At 45.3% G+C, this 24,947-nt stretch overlaps 1 protein-coding gene and 1 pseudogene across 1 annotated transcript; both read left to right on the plus strand.

Moving 5' to 3' along the window:
- Positions 1–207: 207 nt before the first annotated feature.
- On the plus strand, positions 208–20,646 carry LOC125523674 (annotated as a pseudogene).
- Positions 20,647–22,332: 1,686 nt separating this feature from the next.
- LOC125524558 (probable flavin-containing monooxygenase 1) lies at positions 22,333–24,349 on the plus strand. Its single transcript, XM_048689878.1, has 5 exons — positions 22,333–22,776; positions 22,875–23,112; positions 23,210–23,385; positions 23,522–23,880; positions 23,992–24,349. The coding sequence occupies exons 1-5, from the start codon at positions 22,333–22,335 to the stop codon at positions 24,347–24,349; spliced, it is 1,575 nt and encodes a 524-aa protein (XP_048545835.1).
- The last annotated feature ends 598 nt before the right edge of the window (positions 24,350–24,947 follow it).

Genomic DNA, 24,947 nt, shown 5'->3' on the forward strand with positions numbered 1-24,947 from the left:
ATGTCCAGAATAGATTAGGAATGGCATAAATGGTTCTATCGTATCAAATGTGATGTGAATGTCCAGAAGGCTATAACCAGCCACAAGCTTAGCCTATATTACATCTCCATCTCTCGGAAACAAATTCCATGGTCGTCAAACCATACTAGCAAAGCGTGCTCACACTTGTCCAGTAAAAACCAGTAGAATATTTGCTGCGCAGGTTCCATGGAGAAGAAACGGGTGGCCATCATCGGCGCAGGCATGAGCGGCCTCACTGCTTGCAAGCACGTGCTTGAGCATGGCTTCCGGCCAGTCGTGTTCGAGGCCTAGGCCGACACCGTGGGCGGAGTGTGGGCGCACACGCTCGCCTCGACCCGCCTCCAAACCCCACGGCCACAGTACGAGTTCACAGACTTCCCGTGAGCGCCGAGTCTGTCGGATTTGTACCCGGACTATAACGAGGTCATTGAGTACCTTCGCTCGTACGCGTGCCATTTTGGCGTGCTAGAGTGCATCAGGTTCGGCAGCCGGGTTGCTTCTCTGGAGTCTGGAGTACACCGGTGCCGAGGAGGAGATGATGGCATGGGAACTGTGGGCCGGCAATGGCGAGGCGTTCGCCTCAACTCTAAGACAAGACGTTCTCAATCGCCCAGGGTGTCAATTTAGGTTTTGTTTGCGTGTTTGCTATATGTAAATTGACTGGAAAACGATTTTGGGTCAGTGAGTCTGAGCTCCGAGGCTGAGCGCTCCCATGAGTGACAGCAAGGCGCTGGAGACGGCGTGGCCGAACTGAGAACGAGGCGGAGCTGGAGACGGCGTGGCTTAGATGTAGGCGACGCGGCTGGTTGATACGTGGTGGTGGGGATGCCTTTTTCTGTTTAATTTCCCGAAGCGGCCACGACGTGGCTAGCGTGTAGACGGCTACCCCTGCGTGGCCTCACCATGCTTTGGGCAAGCTTCGTGGTAGACGGCTACCCCTGCGTGGGCCTTGTGCCCGCCCCATGGTTCACCTGCTGCCCCAACATTGGGATGTGGAAACAGCTATTTTGGCGCATCAGGACGGAGACACAATTTCTCTAAGGATCCTACTAGGCCCAACAGCTACGATTGTAGTCTAGTGTACTTGTAATGAAGGGTTTAACTGTTTTGTTTTTTCGGGGCTTCACTGCTTATGTGTGCTATTTTTTGTTGCCTTATACTGGCACCTGAGGGACCATATGTGGTTGCTGTGCCGCGTGAACTGGCTAGGGGTGTGATGTAAGACGACTGCTTCGGTTTCATCTATACTCCCTCCGATCCATATTAATTGTCACTGATTTAGTACATTAATACTGATAAGAGAGAGTACAACGGAGCTGCGGCAGGTGCTCTTTTCCTCTAAAACAACCTGACCAATTTGTTTTCCCAAATTTTCTTCAACGTATTTAAATTTGCAATCAAGAAAACATGAATTTTTCCTGGTTTTTCTTTGATTTCCACAGTTTGTCAAACTTGTATGCTTCCATAGTGTCATGAGTACAAAGACGGTTTAAACACTTGGTCTATATATATATATATATTTATTGATAGTAAAATAGATGAGGATGAAGAATAACTATTCCTCACCCAGAGTGACGAATAGCGCGACCCTATGTAAAATAGTTATTCTTCAAGGCATGAGGAATAGTTATTCTTCACCCCCTCTATTTTACCATCAATGCATCGTAATTTTACGTTTCGTAAGTTTTGCCTTATTTCCGACGCAAAAAGGGACCGTAAGAAAATATATAATCACCGTAAAAAATATTTTATGTTATGTAAAAGTACAAACGTAAAAATATAGTCTAAAATACACATAAACTGCAAATTTTCTTGTCTTATGACCTATATTTTTATTTCTATGTCAAATTTAGGTAGTGAATCTATATGAAGGTAACTATTTGAATTCCAAACGTAATTTAATTATGAAATGATCGTAAGATTACCTCAAACTGGGGTTAGAGTGCCATTATATGTAGACACACGTGGCTGACTTCGTGGTGCTATGCGTCGGACGGTACAACGGCATCCCTAGCATTCCAACATTCCCACTGGAGAAAGGCCCATTGGCCTTTAATGGCATAGTGATCCACTCCATGGATTACTCCAACATGGAAGATGCACAGGCCACTGAATTGATCAAAGGCAAGCTCGTCACTGTGGTTGGCTACCAAAAGTCTGCTCTTGACATCGCCACAGACTACGTAAACAAGAACGGTCCGAGGCATCCTTGTACAATGATTATTCGGACGATGACATGATCATTGCTGACTTCTATGCTTGGTGTTGGAAATATGCCCTAGAGGCAATAATAAATTGGTTATTATTATATTTCCTTGTTCATAATAATCGTTTATTACCCATGCTAGAATTGTATTGATAGGAAACTCAGATACATGTGTGGATACATAGACAACACTATGTCCCTAGTAAGCCTCTAGTTGACTAGCTCGTTGATCAATAGATGGTTACGGTTTCCTGACCATGGACATTGGATGTCGTTGATAACGGGATCACATCATTAGGAGAATGATGTGATGGACAAGACCCAATCCTAAGCCTAGCACAAGATCGTGTAGTTCGTATGCTAAAGATTTTCTAATGTCAAGTATCATTTCCTTAGACCATGAGATTGTGCAACTCCCGGATACCGTATGAGTGCTTTGGGTGTGCCAAACGTCATAACGTAACTGGGTGGCTATAAAGATGCACTACGGGTATCTCCGAAAGTGTCTGTTGGGTTGGCACGAATCGAGACTGGGATTTGTCACTCCGTGTAAACGAAGAGGTATCTCTGGGCCCACTCGGTAGGACATCATCATAATGTGCACAATGTGACCAAGGAGTTGATCACGGGATGATGTGTTACGGAACGAGTAAAGAGACTTGCCAGTAATGAGATTGAACAAGGTATCGGTATACCGACGATCGAATCTCGGGAAAGTATCGTACTGATAGACAAAGGGAATTGTATACGGGATTGATTGAATCCTTGACATCGTGGTTCATCCGATGAGATCATCGTGGAGCATGTGGGAACCAACATGACTATCCAGATCCCGCTGTTGGTTATTGACTGGAGAGTTGTCTCGGCCATGTCTGCATGACTCCCGAACCCATAGGGTCTACACACTTAAGGTTCGATGACGCTAGGTTTATAGGGAAAGTATGTACGCGGTTACCGAATGTTGTTCGGAGTCCCGGATGAGATCCCGGACGTTACGAGGAGTTCCGGAATGGTCCGGAGGTAAAGATTTATATATGGGAAGTCCCGTTTTGGTCACTGAAAAAGTTTCAGGTGCTATCGGTAACGTACCGGGACTACCGGGAGGGTCCCGGGGGTCCACCAGCCCTAGAAGGTTGCGTGGGCCAAGTGTGGGAGGGGACCAGCCCCAGGTGGGCTGGTGCGCCCTCCACCAAGGCCCAAGGCGCCTCCAAGAGGGGAGGGGGGCAAACCCTGGGGCAGATGGGCCCTCAGGCCCACCCCAGGTGCGCCTCCCCATCTCCCCCTTGTGGCCGCCACCCTAGATGGGATCTGGGGCTGCCGCACCCCTTGGGGTGGGAACCCTAGAGGTGGCGCAGCCCCCTCCCCTCCCCCTATATATACTTGAGGTATGGGGGCTGCCCAACACACGATTTGATCTCCCTCTTGGTGCAGCCCTACCTCTCTCCCTCCTCATCTCTCGTAGTGCTTGACGAAGCCCTGCTAGAGTTCCGCGGTCCTCCACCACCACCACGCCGTCGTGCTGCTGCTGGACGGAGTCTTCCCATCCTCTCCTTCTCCCCTTGCTGGATCAAGACGTGGGAGACGTCACTGGGCTGCACGTGTGTTGAACGCGGAGGCGCCGTTGTTCGGCGCTTAGATCGGAATCAACCGCGATCTGAATCGCTGCGAGTACGACTCCTTCATCTGCGTTCTTGCAATGCTTCCGCTTAGCGATCTACAAGGGTATGTAGATGCACTCCCCTTCCCCTCGTAGCTAGATTACTCCATAGATTGATCTTGGTGATGCGTAGAAAATTTTAAATTTCTGCAACGATCTCCAACAGTGGCATCATGAGCTAGATCTATGCGTAGTTTCTATGCACGAGTAGAACAAAAGTTGTTGTGGGCGTCGATTTTGTCAATTTACTTGCCGTTACTAGTCTTATCTTGATTCGGTGGCATCGTAGGATGAAGCGGCCCAGACCGACCTTACACGTACTCTTATGTGAGACTGGTTCCACCGACTGACATGCACTAGTTGCATAAGGTGGCTAGCGGGTGTCTGTCTCTCCCACTTTAGTCGGATCGGATTCGATGAAAAAGGTCCTTATGAGGGGTAAATAGAAATTGGCATATCACGTTGTGGTTTTGGCGTAGGTAAGAAACGTTCTTGCTAGAAACCTATAGCAGCCACGTAAAAACTTGCAATAGCAATTAGAGGACGTCTAACTTGTTTTTGCAGCATGTGCCGTGTGATGTGATATGGCCAAAAGGATGTGATGAATGGTATATGTGATGTATGAGATTGATCATGTTCTTGTAATAGGAATCACGACTTGCATGTCGATGAGTATGACAACCGGCAGGAGCCATAGGAGTTGTCTTAATTTATTTATGACCTGCGTGTCAACATAAATGTCATGTAATTACTTTACTTTATTGCTAAAGTGTTAGCCATATTAGTAGAAGTAATAGATGACGAGACAACTTCAAGAAGACACGATGATGGAGATCATGATGATGGAGATCATGGTGTCATGCCGGTGACAACGATGATCATGGAGCCCCAAAGATGGAGATCATAAGGAGCAAAATGATATTGGCCATATCATGTCACTATTTGATTGCATGTGATGTTTATCATGTTTTACATCTTATTTGCTTAGAACGACGGTAGCTTAAATAAGATGATCCCTCACAATAATTTCAAGAAAGTGTTCCCCCTAATTGTGCACCGTTGCGAAGATTCGTTGTTTCGAAGCACCACGTGATGATCGGGTGTGATAGATTCTAACGTTCGAATACAACGGGTGTAAGCCAAATTTACACACGCAATACACTTAGGTTGACTTGACGAGCCTAGCATGTACAGACATGGCCTCGGAACACGGAAGACCGAAAGGTCGAGCATGAGTCGTATAGAAGATGCGATCAACATGAAGATGTTCACCGATGTTGACTAGTCCGTCTCACGTGATGATCGGACACGGCCTAGTTGACTCAGATCATGTTTCACTTAGATGACTAGAGGGATGTCTATCTGAGTGGGAGTTCATTAAATATTTTGATTAGATGAACTTAATTATCTCGAACATAGTCCAAATTGTCTTTGCAAATATGTTGTAGATAAATAGCTCACGTTGTAGCTCCCTGTTTCAATATGATCCTAGAGAAAGACCAAGTTGAAAGATATTGTAAGCAATGATGCGGACTGGGTCCGTAGTCCGAGGAGTGTCCTAACTGCTACACAGAAGGCTTACGTCTTTGATGCACCGCTTGATGTGCAAACCCCTACAACGTCGTCTGTGGATGTTGTGAACACCTGACAGACACGTCCTGATGACTACTTGATAGTTTAGTGCACCATACTTTACGGCTTAGAATCGGGATTCCAATGATGTTTTGAACGCCATAAGACATATGAGATGTTCCAAGAGCTGAAATTGGGATTTCAGGCTCATGCCCGTGTTGAGAGGTATGAGACCTCTGACAAGTTCTTTTGCCAACAAGATGGAGGAGAATAGCTCAGCTAGTGAGCATGTGCTCAGAATGTCTGGGTGCTACAATCACTTAAATTAAGTGGGAGTTAAACTTCCGAATAAGATAGTGATTGATTGAGTTCTCTAGTCACTATCACTAAGCTACTAGATCTTCGTGATGAACTATGACATGCAAGGGATGGAGATGATCCCAGAGCTGTTCGCGGTGCTTAAGACCGCAACAAGTAGAAATTAAGAAGGAGCATCAAGTGTTGATGTTTTAACAAGACCACTGGTTTCAAGAAGGGCAAGGGCTAGAAGGGAAACTTCATGAATGGCAAACCAGTTGCCGCTCCAGTGAAGGAACCCAAGGTTGAACCCAAACCCGAGACTAAGTGCTTCTATTGTAAGGGGAATGGTCACTGGTAGCGGAATTACCCCAAATGCATGGTAGATAAGAAGGCTGGCAACTTCAACAAAGTATATACGTGTTATTAATGTGTACCTCACTAGTACTCCTGGTAGCACCTGGGTATTGGATACCGGTTCGGTTTCTATTATTGGTGACTTGAAGCAAAAGCTACGGACTAAACGGAGACTGGCTAAGGGCGAGGTGACGATGTGTGTTGGAAGTGTTTCCAAAGTTGATGAGATCACCATCGCACGCTCCATCTGCCTTCGGGATTAGTATTGAACCTAGATAAATGTTATCAGGTGTCTACGTTGAGCATGAATATGATTAGATCATGTTCATTGCAATACGGTTATTTATTTAAGTTAGAGAATAATGGTTATTCTGTTTACATGAATAATACCTTTCATGGTCATGCACCCTATGTGAATGGTTTATTTAATCTCGGTCGTGGTAATACGCATGTTCACGCCAAAAGATGTAGAGTTAATAATGATAGTACCACTTTCTTGTGGCACTGCCGCTTAGGTCATATTGGCGTAAGATGCATGAATAAACTCCATGTCGATGGATGTTTGGAGTCACTTGATTTTGAATCGCTTGACACATGCGAGCCATGCCTCATGGGCAGGATGACTAAGACCCCGTTTTCAGGTAAAATAAAACGGACAAGTGACTTGTTGGAATTCATACATGCTGATGCGTGTGATCCAATGAGAATTGAAGCGTGCGGTGGATATCACTATTTTCTCATCTTCACTGACGATTTGAGTAGATATAGGTATATTTACTTAATGAAGCACAAGTCTAAAACGTTTGAAAAGTTCAAGCGATTTTAGAGTGAAGTTAAGAACCATCATAACAAGAAGATCAAATTCCTACGATCTGATCGATGAGAATTTCTGAGTTATGAGTTTGGCAATCACTTAAGACATTGTGGAATTGTTTCACAGTTGAAGCCACCTGGAACACCACTAGGTTATGGTGTGTCCGGACGTCGTAATCGAACCTTATGAGATATGGTGCGATCTATAATGTCTCTTACCGATCTACCGTTTCATTTTGAGGTTATGCGTTAGAGACAGCTGCATTCACTTTAGATAGGACACCATCTAAGTCTGTTGAGACGACGTCGTGTGAACATTGCTTTGGCAAGAAACCAAAGTTGTCGTTTCTTAATGTTTGGGGCTGCGATGCTTAAGGCTTCAGCCAGAGAAGCTCGAACCCAAAGCGGACAAACACATCTTCATAGGATACCCAAAGGTGACAGTTGGGTACACCTTCTTTCTTAGATCCGAGGGCAAATTGTTTGTCGCTAAGAACGGGTCCTTCCTCGAGAAGGAGTTTCTCTCGAGAGAATTGAGTGGGAGGAAGATAGAACTTGATGAGGTTGTCGAACCTTTATTTCAACCAGAGAGTGATGCAACACAGAAAGATGTTTTCTGTGGCGCCTACGTCTGTTGAAGAGGAAGTTAATGATAGTGATCATGAAGCTTCGGCTCAAGTTGCTATCGAACCTCATAGGTCGACAAGGATATGTACTACTCGTGAGTGGTACAGTAATCCTGTCTTAGATATCATGTTGTTAGACAACAATGAACCTACGAGCTATGGAGCAGCGATGGTGGGCCCGTATTCCGACAAATGGTTAGAAGCCATGAAATCCGAGATAGGATCCATGTATCAGAACAAAGTATGGACTTTGGTGGACTTGCCCGATGATCGGCAAGCCATTGAGATAAATGGATCTTTAAGAAGAAGATGGACCTGGGCGGTAATGTTACCGTCTATGAAGCTCGACTTGTGGGAAAGAGTCTTTTCACAAGTTCAAGGAGTTGACTACGATGAGAATTTCTCACCCGTAGCGATGCTTAAGTCCGTCGGAATCATGTTAGCATTAGCTGTATTTTTCGATTATGAAATCTGACAGATGGATGTCAAAAACAAGTTTTTTTACCAGTTTTCGTAAGAAAGAGTTGTATGTGATACAATCAAAGTTTTGTCGATCCTAAGGATGCTAAAAGGTATGCTGGCTCCAGCGATCCTTCTATGGACTAGAGCAAGCATCTCGGAGTCAGAATATATGCTTTGATGGAGTGATCAAAGCTTTTAGGTTTATACAATGTTTGCTATAAACTTGTATTTACAAGAAAGTGAGTGGGAGCACTACAACATTTCTGATAAGTATATCTGGATGACATATTGATGATCCGAAATAATGTAGAATTTCTGGGAAGTATAAACGGTTGTTTGAAGAGTGATTTTCAAAGGAAGACCTGGATAAAGCTGCTTACATATTGGGCATCAAGATCTATAGAGATAGATCAAGACGCCTGATGATACTTTCAAAGAACGCACACCTTGACATGGTTTTGAAGGAGTTCAAAATAGATCAGTCAAAGAAGGGGTTCTTACCTGAGTTGTAAGGTGTGAAGTTGAGTAAGACTCAAAGCTTGACCACGGCAGAAGAAAGAGGAAGGACGAAGGTCGTGCCCTATGCTTTTGTCATAGGCTCTATACGGTATGCCATGCTGAGTACCGCACCAGATGTGTGCCTTGCCACATGTCTGGCAAGAGGGTACAAAGGTGATCTAGGAGTGGTGTTGGGGAACGTAGCAGAAATTCAAAATTTTCCTACGTGTCACCAAGATCTATCTATGGAGAGACCAACAACGAGGGGAAGGAGAGTGCATCTACATACCCTTGTAGATCGCTAAGCGGAAGCATTCAAGTGAACGGGGTTGATGGAGTCGTACTCGTCGTGATCCAAATCACCGGAGATCCTAGTGCCGAACGGACGGCACCTCCGCGTTCAACACACGTACAGCCCGGTGACGTCTCCCATGCCTTGATCCAGCAAGGAGAGAGGGAGAGGTTGAGGAAGACTCCATCCAGCAGCAGCACAACGGCGTGGTGGTGATGGAGGAGCGTGGCTATCCTGCAGGGCTTCGCCAAGCACCACGGGAAAGGAGGAAGGAGAGATGCAGGGCTGCGTCATCTAGAGGAGAGGAACTTGCGTGTTATGAGCAGCCCAAACCTCAACTATATATAGGGGAAGGGGAGGGGCTGCGCCCCCTTTAGGGTTTCCACCCCAGGGGTGGCGGCCAGCCTAGATCCCATCTAAGGGAGGCGGCCAAGGGGGAGGGGGAGAGGGAGGCGTACCAGGATGGGCCTTAGGGCCCATCTGCCCTAGGGTTTGCCCCCTTCTCCTCTCCCTTGCGCCTTGGGCCCTTGTGGGGGGGCGCACCAGCCCACCTGGGGCTGGTCCCCTTCCACACTTGGCCCATGAAGCCCTCCGGGGCTGGTGGCCCCACTTGGTGGACCCCCGGGACCCTCCCGGTGGTCCCGGTACGTTACCGATAAACCCCTAAACTTTTCCGGTGACCAAAACAGGACTTCCATATATAAATCTTTACCTCCGGACCATTCCGGAACTCCTCGTGACGTCCGGGATCTCATCCGGGACTCCGAACAACATTCGGTAACCACATACAAACTTCCTTTATAACCCTAGCGTCATCGAACCTTAAGTGTGTAGACCCTACGGGTTCGGGAGACATGCAGACATGACCGAGACGTTCTCCGGTCAATAACCAACAGCGGGATCTGGATACCCATGTTGGCTCCCACATGTTCCACGATGATCTCATCGGATGAACCACGATGTCAAGGACTTAATCAATCCCGTATACAATTCCCTTTGTCTATCGGTACGATAACTTGCCCGAGATTCGATCGTCGGTATCCCGATACCTTGTTCAATCTCGTTACCGGCAAGTCTCTTTACTCGTTCCGTAACACATCATCCCGTGATCAACTCCTTGATCACATTGTGCACATTATGATGATGTCCTACCGAGTGGGCCCAGAGATACCTCTCCGTCACACGGAGTGACAAATCCCAGTCTCGATTCGTGCCAACCCAACAGACACTTTCGGAGATACCCGTAGTGTACCTTTATAGCCACCCAGTTACGTTGTGAACGTTTGGCACACCCAAAGCACTCCTACGGTATCCGGGAGTTGCACAATCTCATGGTCTAAGGAAATGATACTTGACATTAGAAAAGCATTAGCATACGAACTACACGATCTAGTGCTATGCTTAGGATTGGGTCTTGTCCATCACATCATTCTCCTAATGATGTGATCCCGTTATCAACGACATCCAATGTCCATGGTCAGGAAACCGTAACCATCTATTGATCAACGAGCTAGTCAACTAGAGGCTTACTAGGGACATGGTGTTGTCTATGTATCCACACATGTATCTGAGTTTCCTATCAATACAATTCTAGCATGGATAATAAACGATTATCATGAACAAGGAAATATAATAATAACTAATTTATTATTGCCTCTAGGGCATATTTCCAACAGTCTCCCACTTGCACTAGAGTCAATAATCCAGTTCACATCACTATGTGATTAACACTCAAGGTCACATCCCTATGTGACTAACACCCAAAGAGTTCTGGGTTTGATCATGTTATGCTTGTGAGAGAGGTTATAGTCAACGGGTCTGCAACATTCAGATCCATATGTACTTCGCAAATTTCTATGTCATCTTGTAGATGCAACTACCACGCTACATTTGGAGCTATTCCAAATAACTGTTCTACTATACGAATCCAGGTTACTACTCAGAATAATCTAGATTAGTGTCAAAGTTTGCATCGGCGTAACCCTTTACGACGAACTCTTTTACCACCTCCATAATCGAGAAAATTCCTTAGTCCACTAGTTACTAAGGATAACTTTGACCGCTGTCCTGTGATCCATTCTTGGATCACTCTTGTACCCCTTGACTGACTCATGGCAAGGCACACTTCAGGTGCGGTACACAGCATAGCATACTATAGAGCCTATGTCTTAAGCACAGGGGACGACCTTCGTCCTTTCTCTCTATTCTGCCGTGGTCGAGCTTTATGTCTTAACTTCATACCTTACAACTCAGGCAAGAACTCCTTGTTTGACTGATCCATCTTGAACACCTTCAAGATCATGTCAAGGAATGTGCTCATTTGAAAGTACCATTAAGCGTTTTGATCTATCCTTATAGATCTTGATGCTCAATGTTCAAGTAGCTTAATCCAGGCTTTCCATTGAAAACACGTTTCAAATAACTCTGCATGCTTTCCAGAAATTCTACATCATTTCCGATCAACAATATGTTGACAACATATACTCATCAGAAATTCTATAGTGCTCCCACTCACTTCTTTGGAAATACAAGTTTCTCATAAACTTTGTATACACCCAAAATCTTTGATCATCTCATCAAAGCATACATTCCAAACTCCGAGATGCTTACTCCAGTCCTCAGAAGGATTACTGGAGCTTTGCATACTTATTAGCATCTTTCAGGATTGACAAAACCTTCCGGTTGTATCACATACAACCTTTCCTCAAGAAAATCGTCGAGGAAACAATGTTTTGACATCCTATCTGCAAGATTTCATAAATAATGCAGTAATCGCTAACATAATTCCAACAGACTCTTAGCATCGCTACGGGTGAGAAAGTCTCATCGTAGTCAACTCCTTGAACTTGTCGGGAAACATCTTAACGACAAGTCGAGCTTTCTTAATGGCTATACTTACCATCATTGTCCGTCTTCCTTTTAAAATCCATCTGTACTCAATAGCCTTACGACCGTCGAGCCGTTCTGCCAAAGTCTACACTTTGTTTTCATACATGGATTCTCTCTCGGATTTTATGGCCTCGAGCCATTTATCGGAATCCGGGCCCACCATCGCTTCTCCATAGCTCGTAGGTTCATTGTTGTCTAGCAACATGACTTCCAAGACAGGATTACGTACCACTCTGAAGCAGTATGCATCCTTGTCATCCTACGAGGTTTGGCAGTGACTTGATCTGAAGTTTCATGATCACTATCATAAGCTTCCACTTCAATTGGTGTAGGTGCCACAGGAACAACTTCTTGTGCCCTGCCACGCACTAGTTGAAGAGACGGTTAAATAACCTCATCAAGTCTCCACCATCCTCCCACTCAATTCTTTCGAGAGAAACTTTTCCTCGAGAAAGGACCCGATTCTAGAAACAATCCCTTATTGCTTTCGGATCTGATATAGGAGGTATACCCAACTGTTTTGGGTGTCCTATGAAGATGCATTTATCCGCTTTGGGTTTGAGCTTATCAGCCTGAAACTTTTTCACATAAGCATCGCAGCCCCAAACTTTTAAGAAATGACAGCTTAGGTTTCTCTAAACCATAGTTCATACGGTGTCATCTCATCGGAATTACGTGGTGCCCTATTTAAAGTGAATGTGGTTGTATCTAATGCCTAACCCATAAACTATCGTGGTAATTCGATAAGAGACATCATGGTATGCATCATATCCAATAGGGTGCAGTTATGATGTTCGGACACACCATCACACTATGGTGTTCCAGGCTGTATTAGTTGTGAAACAATTTCCAAAATGTCTTAATTATGTGCCAAACTCGTAATTCAGATATTCATCTCTATGATCATATCATAAATCTTTTATCCTCTTGTCACGACGATCTTTCAACTTCACCCTGAAATTACTTGAACCTTTCAATAATTTAGACTCGTGATTCATCAAGTAAATATACTCAACATCTACTCAAATCATCTGTGAAGTAAGAACATAACGATATCCACTACACGCCTCAGCACTCATTGGACTGCACACATCAAAATGTATTACTTCCAGCAAGTTGCTTTCTGGTTCCATTTTACTGAAACCGAGGCTTTCAGTCATCTTGCCCATGTGGTATGATTTGCATGTCTCAAGTGATTCAAAATCAAGTGAGTCCAAACGGTCCATTTGCATGGAGTTTCTTCATGCATATACGCCAATAGACATGGTTCGCATGTCTCAAACTTTTTCAAAAAATGAGTGAGCCCAAAGATCCATCAACATGGAGCTTCTTCATGCGTTTTATACCGATATGACTTACGTGGCAGTGCCACAAGTAGGTGGTACTATCATTACTATCTTTTGGCATGAACATGTGTATCACTACGATCGAGATTCAATGAACCATTCATTTTAGGTGCAAGACCATTGAAGGTATTATTCAAATAAACAGAGTAACCATTATTCTCCTTAAATGAATAACCGTATCGTGATAGACATAATCCAATCATGTCTATGCTCAACGCAAACACCAAATAACAATTATTTAGGTTTAACACCAATCTCGATGGTAGAGGGAGCGTGCGATGCTTGATCATATCAACATTGGAAACACTTCCAACACATATTGTCAGCTCACCTTTAGCTAGTCTCCGTTTATTCCGTAGCTTTTATTTCGAGTTACTAACACTTAGCAACCGAACCGGTATCTAATACCCTGGTGCTACTAGGAGTACTAGTAAAGTACACATCAACACAATGTATATCCAATATACTTCTATCGACCTTGCCAGCCTTCTTATCTACCAAGTATCTAGGGTAATTCTGCTCCAGTGGCTGTTCCCTTTATTACAGAAGCACTTAGTCTCGGGTTTGGGTTCAACCTTGGGTTTCTTCACTAGAGCAGCAGCTGAATTGCCGTTTCATGAAGTATCCCTTCTTGCCCTTGCCCTTCTTGAAACTAGTGGTTTCACCAACCATCAACAATTGATGCTCCTTCTTGATTTCTACTTTTGTGGTGTCAAACATCGCAAATATCTCAAGGATTATCATATATGTCCCTGATATATTATAGTTCATCACGAAGCTCTAGCAGCTTGGTGGTAATGAATTCGGAGAAACATCACTATCTCATCTGGAAGATCAACTCCCACTTGATTCAAATGATTGTTGTACTCAGACAATCTGAGTACAAGTTCAACAATTGAGCTTTTCTCCCTTAGTTTGCAGGTTAAGAAAATCGTCGCAGGTCTTAAACCTCTTGACGTGGGCACGAGCCTGAAATCCCAATTTCAGCCCTCGAAACATCTCATATGTTTCGCGACGTTTCAAAACGTCTTCGGTGCCTCAACTCTAAACCGTTTAACTGAACTATCATGTAGTTATCAAAATGTGTATGTCAGATGTTCGCAACATCCACAGACGACGTTCGAGGTTCAGCACACTGAGCGGTGCATTAAGGACATAAGCCTTCTATGAAGCAATGAGGACAATCCTCAGTTTACGGACCTAGTCCGCATAGTTGCTACTATCAACTTTCAACTAAATTTTCTCTAGGAACATATCTAAACAGTAGAACTGAAGCGCGAGCTACGACATAATTTGCGAATACCTTTTGACTATGTTCAAGATAATTAAGTTCATCTCATGAGCTCCCACTCAGATAGACATCCCTCTAGTCATCTAAGTGATTACATGATCCGAGTCAACTAGGCCGTGTCCGATCATCACGTGAGACAGACTAGTCAACATCGGTGAACATCTTCATGTTGATCGTATCTACCATACGACTCATGCTCGACCTTTCGGTCACTTGTGTTCCGAGGCCATGTCTGTACACATGCTAGGCTCATCAAGTCAACCTAAGTGTTTCGCGTGTGTAAATCTGTCTTACACCCGTTGTATGTGAACGTTAGAATCTATCACACCCGATCATCACGTGGTGCTTCGAAACAACGAACTGTCGCAACGGTGCACAGTTAGGGGGAACACTTTCTTGAAATTTTAATGAGGGATCATCTTATTTACTACCGTCGTTCTAAGCAAATAAGATGTATAAACATGATAAACATCACATGCAATCAAATAATAGTGACATGATATGGCCAATATCATATAGCTCCTTTGATCTCCATCTTGGGGCTCCATGATCATCTTGTCACCGGCATGACACCATCATCATGATCTCCATCATCATGTCTTCTTGAAGTTGTCTCGTCAACTATTACTTCTACTACTACAGCTAACAGTTAGCAATAAAGTAAAGTAATTACATGACGTTTATGTTGACACGCAGGTCATAAATAAATAAAAACAACTCCTATGGCTCCTGCCGGTTGTCATACTCATCGACATGCAAGTCGTGATTCCTATTACAAGAACATGATCAATCTCATACATCACATATATCATTCATCACATCCTTTTGGCCATATCACATCACATAGCATACCCTGCAAAAACAAGTTAGACATCCTCTAATTGTTGTTTGCATGTTTTACGTGGCTGCTATGGGTTTCTAGCAAGAACGTTTCTTACCTACGCAAAACCACAACGTGATATGCCAATTGCTATTTACCCTTCATAAGGACCCATTTCATCGAATCCGATCCGACTAAAGTGGGAGAGACAGACACCCGCCAGCCACCTTATGCAACTAGTGCATGTCAGTCGGTGGAACCGGTCTCACGTAAGCGTACGTGTAAGGTTGGTCCAGGCCGCTTCATCCCACGATGCCGTCGAAACAAGATTGGACTAGTAACGGTAAGCATATTGAACAATATCAATGCCCACAACTACTTTGTGTTCTACTCGTGCATAGAATATACGCAATAGACCTAGCTCTAATACCACTGTTGGGGAACGTAGCAGAAATTCAAAATTTTCCTACGTGTCACCAAGATCTATCTATGGAGAGACCAGCAACGAGGGGAAGGAGAGTGCATCTACATACCCTTGTAGATCGCTAAGCGGAAGCGTTCAAGTGAACGGGGTTGATGGAGTTGTACTCGTCGTGATCCAAATCACCAGAGATCCTAGTGCCGAACGGACGGCACCTCCGCGTTCAACACGCGTACAGCCCGGTGACGTCTCCCACGCCTTGATCCAGCAAGGAGAGAGGGAGAGGTTGAGGAAAACTCCATCCAGCAGCAGCACAACGGCGTGGTGGTGATAGAGGAGCGTGGCTATCCTGCAGGGCTTCGCCAAGCACCACGGGAAAGGAGGAAGGAGAGATGCAGGGCTGCGTCATCTAGAGGAGAGGAACTTGCGTGTTATGAGCAGCCCAAACCTCAACTATATATAGGGGAAGGGGAGGGGCTGCGCCCCCTTTAGGGTTTCCACCCCAGGGGTGGCGGCCAGCCTAGATCCCATCTAAGGGAGGCGGCCAAGGGGGAGGGGGAGAGGGAGGCGCACCAGGATGGGCCTTAGGGCCCATCTGCCCTAGGGTTTGCCCCCTTCTCCTCTCCCTTGCGCCTTGGGCCCTTGTGGGGGGCGCACCAGCCCACCTGGGGCTGGTCCCCTTCCACACTTGGCCCATGAAGCCCTCCGGGGCTGGTGGCCCCACTTGGTGGACCCCCGGGACCCTCCCGGTGGTCCCGGTACGTTACCGATAAACCCCGAAACTTTTCCGGTGACCAAAACAGGACTTCCCATATATAAATCTTTACCTCCGGACCATTCCGGAACTCCTCGGTGATGTCCGGGATCTCATCCGGGACTCCGAACAACATTCGGTAACCACATACAAACTTCCCTTTATAACCCTAGCGTCATCGAACCTTAAGTGTGTAGACCCTACGGGTTCGGGAGACATGCAGACATGACCGAGACGTTCTCCGGTCAATAACCAACAGCGGGATGGATACCCATGTTGGATCCCACATGTTCCAACAATGATCTCATCGGATGAACCACGATGTCAAGGACTTAATCAATCCCGTATACAATTCCCTTTGTCTATCGGTACGATACTTGCCCGAGATTCGATCGTCGGTATCCCGATACCTTGTTCAATCTCGTTACCGGCAAGTCTCTTTACTCGTTCCGTAACACATCATCCCGTGATCAACTCCTTGATCACATTGTGCACATTATGATGATGTCCTACCGAGTGGGCCCAGAGACACCTCTCCGTCACACGGAGTGACAAAACCAGTCTCGATTCGTGCCAACCCAACAGACACTTTCGGAGATACCCGTAGTGTACCTTTATAGCCACCCAGTTACGTTGTGACGTTTGGCACACCCAAAGCACTCCTACGGTATCCGGGAGTTGCACAATCTCATGGTCTAAGGAAATGATACTTGACATTAGAAAAGCTTTAGCATACGAACTACACGATCTAGTGCTATGCTTAGGATTGGGTCCTGTCCATCACATCATTCTCCTAATGATGTGATCCCGTTATCATCGACATCCAATGTCCATGGTCAGGAAACCGTAACCATCTATTGATCAACGAGCTAGTCAACTAGAGGCTTACTAGGGACATGGTGTTGTCTATGTATCCACACATGTATCTGAGTTTCCTATCAATACAATTCTAGCATGGATAATAAACGATTATCATGAACAAGGAAATATAATAATAACTAATTTATTATTGCCTCTAGGGCATATTTCCAACAAGTGGATCACCAGATAGCGGTCAAAATTATCCTTAGAGGAATAAGGAAATGTTTCTCGGTTATGGAGGTTATAAAGAGTTCGACGTAAAGAGTTACGTCAATGCAAGCTTAACCCCTATCTGGATAGCTCTGAGTAGAGATACCGAATACGTATAATGGAGCAACAATTTGGAATAGCTCCAAGTGGAACGTGGTAGCAGCATCTACGATATGACATAATGTTTTGCGAAATACATAGGGATCTGAATATTGCAGACCCGTTGACTACAACCTCTCTCACAAGCATAACATGATCAAACCCAGAACTCATTGAGTATTATTCACATAGTGATGTGAACTAGATTATTAAGTCTAGTAAACTCTTTGGATGTTGGTCACATGGCAATGTGACCTGTGAGTGTTATTCACATGGCGATGTGAACTAGATTATTGACTCTAGTGCAAGTGGGAGACTATTGGAAATATGCCCTAGATGCAATAATAAATTGGTTATTATTATATTTCCTTGTTCATGATAATCGTTTATTATCCATGCTAGAATTGTATTGATAGGAAACTCAGATACATGTGTGGATACATAGACAACACCATGTCCCTAGTAAGCCTCTAGTTGACTAGCTCGTTGATCAATAGATGGTTACGGTTTCCTGACCATGGACATTGGATGTCGTTGATAACAGGATCAGATCCTTAGGAGAATGATGTGATGGACAAGACCCAATCCTAAGCCTAGCACAAGATCGTGTAGTTCATATGCTAAAGCTTTTCTAATGTCAAGTATCATTTCCTTAGACCATGAGATTGTGCAACTCCAGGATACTGTAGGAGAGCTTTGGGTGTGCCAAACGTCAGAACGTAACTGGGTGGCTATAAAGGTGCACTACGGGTATCCCCGAAAGTGTCTGTTGGGTTGGCACGAATCGAGACTGGGATTTGTCACTCCGTGTAAACGGAGAGGTATCTCTGGGCCCACTCGGTCGGACATCATCATAATGTGCACAATGTGACCAAGGAGTTGATCACGGGATGATGTGTTACGGAACGAGTAAAGAGACTTGCCGGTAACGAGATTGAACAAGGTATCAGGATACCGACAATCGAATCTCGGGCAAGTATCGTACCGATAGACAAAGGGAATTGTATACGGGATTGATTGAATCCTTGACATCGTGGTTCACCCAATGAGATCATCGTGGAGCATGTGGGAGCCAACATGGGTATCCAGATCCCGCTGTTGGTTGTTGACCGGAGAGTTGTCTCGGCCATGTCTACATGACTCCTGAGCCCGTAGGGTCGACACACTTAAGGTTCGATGACGCTAGGGTTATAGGGAAAGTATGTATGCGGTTACCGAATGTTGTTCGGAGTCCCGAATGAGATCCCGGACGTCACGTGGAGTTCCGGAATGGTCCGGAGGTAAAGATTTATATATGGGAAGTCCCGTTTTGGTCACCAGAAAAGATTCGGGTGCTATCGGTAACGTACCGGGACCACCGGGAGGGTCCCGGGGGTCCATCAGGTGGGGCCACCAGCCCTAGAAGGGTGCGTGGGCCAAGTGTGGGAGGGGACCAGCCCCAGGTGGGCTGATGCGCTCCCCACCAAGGCCCAAGACGCCTCCAAGAGGGGAGGGGGGCAAACCCTAGGGCAGATGGGCCCTAAGGCCCACCCCAGGTGCGCCTCCCCCTCTCCCCCTTGTGGCTGCCACCCTATTTGGGATCTGGGGCTGCCGCACCCCTTGGGGTGGGAACCCTAGAGGGGGCGCAGCCCCCTCCCCTCCCCCTATATATACTTGAGGTATGGGGGCTGCCCAACACACGATTTGATCTCCCTCTTGGCGCAACCCTACCTTTCTCCCTTCTCATCTCTCGTAGTGCTTGGCGAAGCCCTGCTGGAGTTCCGCGGTCCTTGACCACCACCACGCCGTCGTGCTCCTGCTGGACGGAGTCTTCCCAACCTCTCCTTCTCCCTTGCTGGATCAAGGCGTGGGAGACGTCAGCGGGCTGCACGTGTGTTGAACGCGGAGGCGCCGTTGTTCGGCGCTTAGATCGGAATCAACCGCGATCTGAATCGCTGCGAGTACGACTCCTTCATCCGCGTTCTTGCAACGCTTCCGCTTAGCGATCTACAAGGGTATGTAGATGCACTCCCCTTTCCCTCGTTGCTAGATTACTCCATAGATTGATCTTGGTGATGCGTAGAAAATTTTAAATTTCTGCAACGATCCCCAACACTTGGGGTGTCCCGGTTGCTTTCTTTTACTTCAATCGCTTGTCCGAGCTCCTAGTTCACAAGCCAGGCGAGGGGCTGCTCCTTAGCCTGCTGACTACCTTCTTGTCACCCTTGGTATGAATGTTTTTTTGTGGTGATGTACGAGTCGAATTTGAAGTAGTAAGGTGTAGAAACTAACAATAGATCGGTCTTTATATATGCATGTTCTCATGGACGCATTTCATGCATTAATTCAACTCGATCAGAGATGGATGTTTTCAAAGTTTGTTGAGAGCTACTACATGTGGGCAGTGCCCATGAGGAAGCATGGCATGGTGCCGGAACACAGCTTCTTCCAAGCTTTGAACTCATGGCTTATTGCGATAATGCCAGACAAATTCTACAACAAGGTGGAGCAGGGAAGCATTGTTTTGAAGAAAGCAATAAAATTTAGCTTCTGTAGAGATGGCATCATTGTACAAGGTGAGTCTGCACTGATCAAGAGCGACATTGTGATCTTTGCGACGGGATATAATGGAGATCAGAAGCTCAAAGAGTTGTTCGCCTCACCTATGTTCAGAGAGATCGTTGTTGGCACGCCATCTACTGCAGTTCCCCTATATAGGTTCCTTTCAAACCTTTTTAATTTTTGGTCAACTTGCATGAGCTATATTATGCCTACCTATGTAGCACAATTAATTAACCATAGTTATTATGAATTTGACAGGCTATGCGTCCACCCAAGGATTCCCCAGTTAGCAATTGTTGGCTACTCTGAGAGCATGGGAGATCTACACACCTCGGAGATATGGTCCAAGTGGCTGGCCCATTTTCTCGATGGGGGCTTTCAATTGCCTACCATATCATCAATGGAGGAAATTGTGAAAGAATGGGAGGCATACATGAAACGCTACTCTGGTGACTACTTCCGTCGATCTTGCGTCGGTTCTGTCGGCATATGGCCCAATGACCAGCTATGCAAAGACATGCGGTGTGAGCCTAGGAGGAAAAATGGCTTTCTGGCGGACTGGGTGGTTCCCTATGAACCTGCAGATTACGCAGGTGTCAGTCCGAGAAAGTAAAATACTATAATATGGTATTTTACTAGTTAAATATATGACTAAAATTTGATCCAAAATACATGAGGACTAAAAAATTCAGACAGGAACTATATTATTGTCGTGGAAGCAACGTAGCCAATAATAAATTATTTGTATCGTTAGACTTTCCGAGCTGGGTTGTTTCCTTTGGTTAAACACTGGCATTGTTATATTATTAAGCTGCAACATTGAAGACTATCCATATGGCATACTATATTATTGAGTGCAAGTGGCATAGCCAATAAATGAAATAATTCTTATCAGCAGACTAGTCTGCTGACCTGTTTTTATTGATTTGCTTGGTCGGGCCTGAAAGCAATGGTATTTTAATATTTTTAATAGTATGCAATATTGGAAGACTATGTGTACTACGTTTTTGTCGTGTAAGCAATCCAGCCAATAAAATAAAATCAATTTTATCCATAGACTAGTATGCTCAGATATTTCTTATTTAGTTGCTTCATCAACAAGAATAAAGCATCAAGAAAATACAAACACAACAAGCACACACCCGATCGGCATGATTAGGATGGATACAATCAACACTGACGTACACACACAAATCATCGCTTCGCCAAAGAGCAAAGTCATATATACCGGAAATATTCCTGGGAGGAAGAAAAAGAAAAAGAAAATGCAGAGACCAAAATATCGATCAATGAACTAAAAAAATGACCATTGGCCCCAATCCTCCCTTGAAGATACAATGAGAACGAGAAAGTTTGTCCAATAGCAACGCCTGTGAGAAGTAAACATCGCTCTAACACCGCCATCGCCGGATTCATCCACCGAAGGCTACATCCTGGGTTTTCACCCTAAAGATCATGTTCAATCAACTCTAAGCAATGCCTTCAACAAGATAAGTCACAAAGACACAACCATGACCTTGTAGTACCAACAGGAGGAATTGCAGGAGTTAGCGTTTAGAGACGATAGGTTGCCCTTCGACCAATATATAGTGCCAAGCTGTGCAACATAGACTGGCCATGGGACGCGAGGACACCAAAGTTACCAATGGGATCCGTAGCTCCCCTGCAAGCAGCGCTGGGGAGAACTCAAAATGGAGCCATCGCACATGCTCCAGGTCCTACGCCGAAAATCCAAATCAGACATGATACCACCCAAACCGAGCCTAGATGTGTCAATGTTTCCTCTCTGCCACTACGGTGAGAAGGGTAGAAAGAGGGATCTGTGACAATAAACTTATTGCGGGAGCTTCGGTTGGATCCCGCAACCATTTTCATCTGCCATGGAAGATGACCCCTGCTCGCCCCTAGTCGACGCCGGAGCGAAGCTCCTACATGACATAATGCCTGACACCCTAGAGGCAAACACAAGCCTACACTTATCCTACAAGAATGAGCCAATCTCCTAAACTGTACCCGCACCGACTGCTGGAGGCGAGAGAGATAGGAGCCAGAAGCTCCAAGGTGAGTCTAAAAACAAAGGTTGGACGGAGCAACTCAAAAGAGAGAGACAAAAGATGGAGAGATACATAAGAGGGAGAAAATAGTTTATTCTGTTCCAATTGGATCACGGCAAGTCCAGACAGAGCCAAGTGGACTAGCTATAAAGTCAGTCATATAGGCTCATAGCATACTACTACTAACTAGCCAAGTGTTTCACATTTCTGAAGGGAAAAGAAGAGGACAAAGCTGCGTGGCTTCCATGGAGAAGAAGCGGGTGGCCATCATCGGAGCCGGTGTGAGCGGCCTCACTGCATGCAAGCACGCGTTGGAGCATGGCTTCCGTCCTGTCCTGTTTGAGACCGACGCAGACGCCATCGGTGGTGTGTGGGCGCACACGCTCGCCTCAACGCGGCTTCAGACCCCACGGCCATATTACCAGTTCACCGACTTTCCGTGGCCACCGGGAGTGTCAGATTTGTACCCTAACCATAACCAGGTCATGGATTACCTGGGCTCGTATGCGCGCCACTTTGGCGTGCTAGAGTGCATCAGGTTTGGCAGCCGGGTTGCTGCTCTGGAGTACTCCAGTGATGTGAACGAGGGGGAGATGATGACGTGGGATCAGTGGGCCGGCAATGGTGAGGCATTCGGCAGCGGTCGGGGAGAGTGGAGCCTCACCGTGCATCGCGGGAACCACCTTGAGGTGAGCAATTATAAAATTTCTGTTAGTAATTTGGAACGGAGAGAGTAAGTGAAAGTTGCTAAATTCTGATGACTTCTGCTATGCACAAGCACAAACAGATCCATGTGGCCGACTTTGTGGTTCTTTGTCTCGGAAGATTCAGTGGCAGGCCCAATATTCCCGCTTTCCCGCTGGGGAAAGGGCCAGAGGCCTTTGATGGCACGGTGATCCACTCCATGGATTTCTCCAACATGGACGATGCAAAGGCCACCCAACTCATCAAAGGCAAGCTCGTCACCGTCATCGGTTACCAAAAGTCTGCTCTGGACGTTGCCACACGATGCGCAAATGTGAATGGTAATATCCTGTCCAGCCTCTATATTTACATGCAATAACTGGAACAATATGATTATTTGGTTACAAGCAACATGAACTTGTACATTAATTCGAGCAGGTCCGATGTATCCATGCACAATGATTTGTCGTACGAAGCGATGGATCATCCCGGGCTACCACGCATGGGGTGTCCCGATTTCTTTCTTCTACCTCAACCGGTTTTCTCAACTCCTAATTCACAAACCAGGAGAGGGGCTGCTCCTTGGCCTTCTGGCAACATTGTTATCACCGTTGGTAATGACCATAACTATACTGCATACCAGTAGGAAATAGTTTATCTACTTCTGAGTTTATCTCCTCTTTTCGGGGTGTCAGCAATCAATCCAGTTAGACCACAACTACTCTGATGTTCTTCACTGCATTGTTTCAGAGGTGGTTGTTTTCCAGGTTTGTTGAGAGCTACTATAGATGGGTTGTACCCATGAAGAAGTACGGCATGGTGCCAGACCACAGCTTCTTCGATGCCATGAGCTCATGCATGGTTGTGTTGCTACCCGATAAGTTCTACAATAATGTCGACCAAGGCAGTATCGTTCTCAAGAAAGGAAAGGAAATGAGCTTCTGCAGACAAGGCCTTGTTGTAGAAGGCGAATCCTCGACAATAAAGAGCGACGTGGTGATATTTGCTACTGGGTACAGAGGTGACGAAAAGATGAGGGATATTTTCATGTCCCCCATGTTCAAAGACATTGTAGCAGGCTTGCCGTCTAGTATCGTTCCACATTTCAGGTCAAAATTAATGTGAATACAAAACAACACAAACTTTTTGCACATGCAAGCAAATCTGTAAATTCATGGGAGTGGACTACGATTAATGGCTATTTTGATCAATACATGCAGGCAATGTGTCCATCCTAGGATCCCCCAGTTAGCCATCATCGGCTACTGCGAGAATGTGTCAAACCTGCATGCGTTCGAGCTACGGTCAAAGTGGTTGGCACACTTCCTTCACGGGAGCTTCTGTCTGCCTAGTATCCGATCTATGGAGGAGAATATAATCGAGTGGGATAAGTATATGAAACGGTACGCTTCAACCCAATTCCGTCGGTCGTGTATTGCACAGGTCCACATCCTGTGCAATGATCAGCTGTGTCAAGACATGGGGATTAATCACAAGAGGAAAAATGGATTCCTGGCAGATTGGGTGCTTCCTTATGGACCAGCAGATTACGGTGGCATCAACCGGCGGAATAACTGAAATATTTCAATATTTCACATGTGGTCTTATTATTAATTGAAGAAAGAGGACATTCCAGTATTATGGCATGATAATGTATCACAACAAATCATGTACTGCTAAGAAATAATAAATGAGGTCAACTAAAATATCAACCTCTCATGTCATACAAAAGTATCATATAGATACTACATCCGTAATGCATAGTATCATAAACTAGTATCTTAGATAGTTTCATTTATTGTCGTACATGACACATAGTAGTATAGAATTTATTATGATACGGTATCATAAGGGCATCTCCAATAGATTGTATGTTAATCTTGTTGGTAAAATGTCAATTTCATCAATCAACAAGCTATCATACAACTACTCCAATAGGTTGTATCTGAGCTATCCAATAGATGATAAGAAAAATAAATGTGATTACTCTCTATTTCACCTTGGAGCTTTGTGTAAAGTTTGTTGGTTATTCTACATACATCTTTGCTCTCTCTTCACATTTATTACATTCCACATCATCACTATGTCCTAGGTGGCAAATTAGCAACACCTATCTTACAGTTGTTGGAGATGCCCTAATATGATACTCAATCCTCTATTTCTTCATTTAATTATG

This window comes from Triticum urartu, chromosome 1, assembly GCF_003073215.2.
Source record: "Triticum urartu cultivar G1812 chromosome 1, Tu2.1, whole genome shotgun sequence".
Lineage (NCBI taxonomy): Eukaryota > Viridiplantae > Streptophyta > Magnoliopsida > Poales > Poaceae > Triticum > Triticum urartu.